This window comes from Primulina eburnea, chromosome 5 (assembly GCF_022965805.1).
Source record: "Primulina eburnea isolate SZY01 chromosome 5, ASM2296580v1, whole genome shotgun sequence".
Lineage (NCBI taxonomy): Eukaryota > Viridiplantae > Streptophyta > Magnoliopsida > Lamiales > Gesneriaceae > Primulina > Primulina eburnea.
In genome coordinates, this window is record NC_133105.1 from 18,914,398 (window position 1) to 18,920,811 (window position 6,414).

The following is a 6,414-nucleotide window of genomic DNA, read 5'->3' on the forward strand; positions in this document are numbered from 1 at the left end:
CTATATCTGTGATGAAGATATATCTCTGCAATATGGCCTCAGCTGTAACCTGTAAACAAGGAAAGGAACTCGTGAATGGGCGCCGGAGGGGTGTCCGGCTTGGCCACTCCGATGCTTAAGTCAGCAGGGTACTCAAGCAAGAAAACCAATGTAGCCCAGTGATGGCTGTGATGATTGATGTATAATAAATGAGAGTATTAAATGTCAATGAATGTCTGAGTAGATGATAAATGCGGATAAAAACCTGATATTTATAGTAGAGGAAGCAATGATGACCTCGTTTTTTGTGTGTGGGCATTAAATATAGTAGGGTGGCTGATTGTACCCTGATGAGATCGTCTGTACAAGACATTATTTAGAAGAACGAACCTGGGCGCTTGTTTCCTGATCTTTGCAGCCTGGACTTGATCCTCTGGGAGTTTTTTATGCTCTATGTATTCCATGAGAGGGGCCATCCATGAGTTTGCTGGAGACGGGGGTGTTTCTTCTTCAAGGGATGATACTAGCCGAGTAAAACAGAGAACCTCTCGGGTGCTTATTTCTGTCAAGGAAGCAGCCAGTTTGGCTAACACGCCGGCCTCGGTATTTTCTTCTCGGGGAATTTGTTCGATACTCCAGTCTATAAAGGATGAAGCTTGAGAAGTAATAAGCTTTAAGTACTTGAGCATCTTTTCATTCTTGACCTCGTAAGCTCCTTTAATTTGTTGGGTAACCAGCTGAGAGTCGGAATAGATAATGACTCGGGAGGCCCCAACTTCTCGGGCAACACGCAACCCCGCCAAAACAGCTTCGTATTCCGCTTCGTTATTCGTGACCCTAGAGTCAATCTTCAGAGCCAGTTTGACATTCTCTTCTAGTGGGGAGACCAAGACAATCCCCACTCCACACCCCGATATGTTTGAGGCGCCATCAACAAACACCCTCCATACCTCTTCCTTTCCGGGCTGAATCATCTCTGTTAAGAAATCTGATAATGCCTGTGATTTTATTGCAGCCCGGGGTTTGTATTCAATATCATACTCCCCGAGTTCCACAGTCCATTTGATCATTCTCCCCGAGACCTCTGCGCGAGTCATGATTCTCCTGAATTAGTGAGGACCACAATGGGATGCGAGATAAAATACGGCCTTAACTTTCGAGCGGTCATTACTAAAGCCAATGCGATCTTTTCTAATTCACTGTATCTCAACTCTGCTCCTCGGAGGGAGTGACTGACATAATGGATAGGCTTCTGATCGGTCCCTTCCTCTTTGATGAGTACGGAGCTAACAGCAATTTCAGTGGCCAAGAAATAGACCCACAATTTTTCTCCGGGCTCAGGCTTTGCCAATACGGGCAGTTCAGCCAGATGTTTTTTCAAATCTTGAAAGGCCTGCTCGCAATTGCCATCCCAACCGAATTTCTGCGCTTTTCTCAGAACTTGAAAGAAAGGGTAACTATGGTGTGCAGATCGGGAAATGAAGCGTGACATGGCCGCAATTCTCCCTGTCAATTTTTGTACGTCCCGGACAGACTGAGGAGAGGGCATGTCCACGATGGCTTGGATTTTCTCCGGGTTAACCTCAATTCCTCGGTCCGTGACCATGAATCCCAAGAACTTTCCGCTTTTAACCCCAAACACACATTTGGCTGGGTTAAGTTTTATTCTGTACTGTTTCAGAGTGGCGAAAGTTTCAGCTAAATCATCAATAAAATGAGCAACTTCCCGGGTTTTGGTTAGATTGTCCTCCACATACACCTCGATATTGCGACCTATTTGTTTCTGAAAAACAAGATTCATCAATCGCTGGTACGTAGCCCCTGCATTTTTTAATCCAAAAGGCATCACAACATAGCAAAAGGTACCCCCGGAGGTAATGAAACTAGCTTTATCTTGATCTTCCAAAGCTAAAGGGATCTGATGATATCCTTGATAGGCATCCAGAAAGCTTAACAGTTCACATCCAGAAGTGGAATCGACTAGCTGATCGATCCGGGGGAGTGGATAACAATCTTTTGGGCAAGCTTTATTCAAGTCTCTGAAATCAACGCACATCCTCCATTTCCCATTAGATTTTGGGACAAGAACCACGTTGGACAACCACGAAGGGAAATGGACTTCCCTAATGTGCCCGGCCTTTAGCAATTCTTCCACTTTCTTCTCAATTACTTTATCTTTTTCAGGGCCAAAATGTCGCTTTTTCTGCTTAACTGGCCGGGATCCCGGGAGGATATTTAATTTATGCTCGGCCACTCGGGGAGAGATCCCGGACAATTCCTGCTGAGACCAAGCAAAGACATCAACGTTAGTTTTCAAACATTGCAAGAGGTTTACCTGGGTGGTTGCGCAGATGTCTCGGGCCACCCGGACGTTCTTCCCTGGCTCAATTTCCACCACTTCTTTTTCTTCTTCGGCCACAAAGTGCACTTCTCTTTCATGGGTCTCCTCCTGGTGCTCTTTCTCCTTCCCTTCCCTCCTTGCCTTCTTCTGGTCAACCCGGACTGTTTCCCCATAACATCTTCGAGAAGAGGGCTGATCGCCTTTAACTTCTCCAACCTATCCTCGCACTGGGAATTTGATTTTTTGATGATAAGTTGAGGCCACGGCCTTCATTTCATTCATGGCCGGCCTTCCCAGTATGACATTGTACGAAGACGGGGCATCCACTACTGTGAACGTAGTCATCACAGTCTTCCTCAAGTCTCCCATGCCCAGGGTCAAGGGTAGAGCAATTTCTCCCTCTGGATATACGGCTTGGCTGGCAAACCCGAATAGGGCAGTTTCAACGGCTTCCAGCTGGTATTCATGTAAATCCATTTGAACTATGGCCTCTTTGAAAATAACATTAACGGAGCTCCCATTGTCTACAAAAACCCTCAATACGTCGTAATTGGCCACTCGGGCTTGAATGACAAGAGCGTCATTGTGAGGCAGGCTCACCCCTCGGAGATCTTCTGGTCCAAAGCTTATAACCGGCTCGTCTCTCCTCCTTCCATCAACCTCTAAACATTCCCTCCTACTCCTCGCCTTCCTAGCCCGGTTAGAGTCACCATCGGTAGATCCTCCTGAAATCATTTTGATTATCCCTCGACTTGGGGAGGGATCTTTCCTTTCTGCTGGTTTGATTCTTTCCTCCCGGGTACTCACGTCTCCTCCCCGCCTCCCACTTGGGGTGCTCACCGTCTTTGGGGGCATATTCGATATTGGACGTCTAGACAACCAGGGTTGATGTCTAGACTTACCTCGCGGAGGGTGAGGCACTGACATAGGATGCTTATTGGAATTCCTCCCCAGGACCCGGCATTCATTGGTATTGTGGGCACAATCTTTATGGAGGGTACAATACCCCTTCTGTTCTGGCCTGGGGGTTCTTGCCACAGAATTGGAAGGAGGGGCTTCATCTGATCTGCATTCTTGAATCTCTCTATCTCGGGCAACTCTCAAAGGTACATGGGAGAAGTGTCCCGAGCCGTTCTTCTTGGGGGCTCTATCTTCGGTTTTGATAGCCCGATCTCCTCTTGCTCTTTTCAAGGCCTCTCTCTTCTGGTTTTTTGCTTCTTCCATATTAATGTATTTCTCCGCTCGGGATAAGAGATCCTCGAAATTCTCGGGCAATTTTTTGGTTAAGGACCGGAAAAAATCCCCCTCCCATAGCCCTTGCATGAATGATGTAGTCTTTGTCTCGGGTGCACAGGTTGGTACATCCAGGGCCACCCGGTTGAACCTTTTGAGATAAGCTCTCAGGGTCTCATCTTGCCTCTGTTTTACTTCAAATAAACTGAAAGCGGTTTTCTTGTACTTCTTGCTGCTGCTAAATTGATGCAAGAATACCTTTTGAAAGTCCTCGAAACAACAGATGCTTTGTGGTGCCAACCCTTCAAACCATCTCTGTGCAGAATCTACCAGGGTGGTGAGGAACACCTTACATTTAATTTGGTCCTCATAACAATGTAGCATGGCCATATTTTCGAAACGAGCGAGGTGCTACTCAGGGTCAGAACTCCCATCATAATCTTTGATTTTTGCTGATTTGAAATGCCCGGGGAGTGGTTCCCGAACAATGATGTCAGAAAACGGGCAACCCTTAACGACAGGAACATTACCTTTAGAACCAACCTGCCCTTCTAATACTTTCACCTTTTTTCTTAATTCTTCCAATTCTTCCGCAACAGTGGGAGACTTAGAACCCGCGCTCGATTCCATTTCTTCTACCCTTCTTTCTTCTTCTAATGGCTGTTCACGCTGCTGCTCGGGATGACTGTCATGATGAGAGATGGCTTTCTTCGTTGTAGCCATCTTAACCGCATCAGCTATAATCTTCTGTAACTCTTCAGGAGTTAGATGGATGGTGGGCTGAGGACCATTAGGAGGAGGACCACCCGCACCAGAAAGACGGGTATTGTTTTCCTCTTGGACTCGAGAGGTGTTTTGGTTAGCTCTTCTAGTAGGAGCCATATCAACGCCTTTAGAACTCAGTTTTCTCACAGACGGCGCCAATGATGCAACCCGGGCGAAATGGTCGAGTCGGGTCGGGAACTCTACCGGGTAAACTATCAAAAATTTATAATGAAGGAAACTGAGCAAGGACTATATCTGTGATGAAGATATATCTCTGCAATATGGCCTCATCTGTAACCTATAATCAAGGAAAGGAACCCGTGAATGGGCGCCAGAGGGGTGTCCGGCGTGGCCACTCCGATGCTTAAGTCAGCAGGGTACTCAAGCAAGAAAACCAATGTAGCCCAGTGATGGCTGTGATGATTGATGTATAATAAATGAGAGTATTAAATGTCAATGAATGTCTGAGTAGATGATAAATGCGGATAAAAACCTGATATTTATAGTAGATGAAGAAATGATGACCTCGTTTTTTGTGTGTGGACATTAAATATAGTAGGGTGGCTGATTGTACCATATTATTCTGACATGTCAAATCATATGCTAGTCCTATCTCGTCTGTCTTGTAAACCATTAATATTAACCAGGGATAGGTCGGCTGTATGCGCGATCTATCAAGTCAATGCCATTAAATGCTCCCCCCGCATCGAGGTGTCAGAGGAGAAAACTTCTCAGGTAATCTCGCCAGAACTCGGGCGTCACGTCCTAGGCGACCCATAACCCAGGATATGAGTGTTTGCTGCCATATTCAACTTTGGAAATATTCTGCCCTGACCCGGGCGCCGCTCATGGGCATGCCACACGACCCGAGAGATCCCGGGCCCTACCAATGTCCCGGGATATATCGGGGCATCACCTATATATATATATATTGAAAGAGGATCGGTTACGGTGACCGGAAGCGCAACGGAAGTTAAAAATTTTGATTTTTCACCAAGAAATTTCGGCCACCTAATATTTTGTGTAACAAATATAACAAACACCAAAATGACATTCATAGTGTGTTAAGAAATTTACCTATCAATCACAAGGATTGATGTATGGCTCCAACTAAGGTGTAAACACCTTAGCTCTTCAATGGGTAGAAACTATCTTCGAGCTTCCTTTGAGCACTCCTTGCTCAACTATTAAGCCCACCACCAACTAGGTAGATCCCCTCTTAATTTGCACTAGAAAACTAAGAGGATTTTTCAAGGAGAAGAATATTTCTTCCTCAACACTTGAATAAGAAAAGAGAGGAAAAACTTGGGGAGAATTACTTGAAAGATTCGGCCATGGTAGTGTGAATGAGGGGGAAGGGAGACTTGTCTCAGACTTGCAAAAAGCTAAAACAAAAGTAGTATGCCAAGCCTTGATATTTGAAAAAGTTGTCTCCAACTCTTCACCTCCCATGCATGCAATATTATATGGTGTTTTTAACAATTAAAAACCATGGACTAAATTTAATTATCTCAAACATTTTGAGACTAATTAAACATCACTTGAATTTACTCAAGTCCACTAGTTAAATAATTTATTTAAATTGAGCTCTACAAGACTCAATATAATTTAATTAATTCAACACTTGAATTAATTTAATTATTTGGACTCTACTAGGTCCACTAGTGTTTAATTAATTCAACACTTGAATTAATTTAATTTAGTCCATAATAATGTTTATGAAAATCACAATTTTCAAATACATTATTCACTTGGCCAACTTTTAATTTAGGAACACATTCATAAATTAAAATTTACATTTCTCTCATAGAAATCATACTTCTATTTTTTTTTACGCTTATAAACTCATTTATAAGCCGTTCAACACATTGAACTATTTTCTCCTTTATAGATGTCATACTTCTAATTTTTCTTTACGCTTATAAACTCCTTTATAAGCCGTTCAACACATTGACCTATTTTTACTTCTCAACGGGATCTAGAAAGTTAGTACTTGTGTGGCCCTCAATGGTTCATTGATACAACTAGCCGTGGGTTCAAATCTCCGTGTGATTCGGACTAAACATGTCCTTATATGAGCATACCCCAATTGCTCA

The 6,414-nt window shown here is 44.0% G+C and overlaps 1 protein-coding gene across 1 annotated transcript; it reads right to left on the reverse strand.

Annotated features, from left to right (window-relative positions):
- Window positions 1-3,943, reverse strand: LOC140831426 (uncharacterized). Its single transcript, XM_073195180.1, has 5 exons — window positions 2,585-3,943; window positions 2,315-2,536; window positions 1,125-2,260; window positions 370-1,083; window positions 1-49 (listed from the first exon to the last, which is right to left on the reverse strand). Exons 1-5 carry the CDS (start codon window positions 3,941-3,943, stop codon window positions 1-3), a joined length of 3,480 nt encoding a protein of 1,159 aa, XP_073051281.1.
- Between the last annotated feature and the right edge of the window lie 2,471 nt (window positions 3,944-6,414).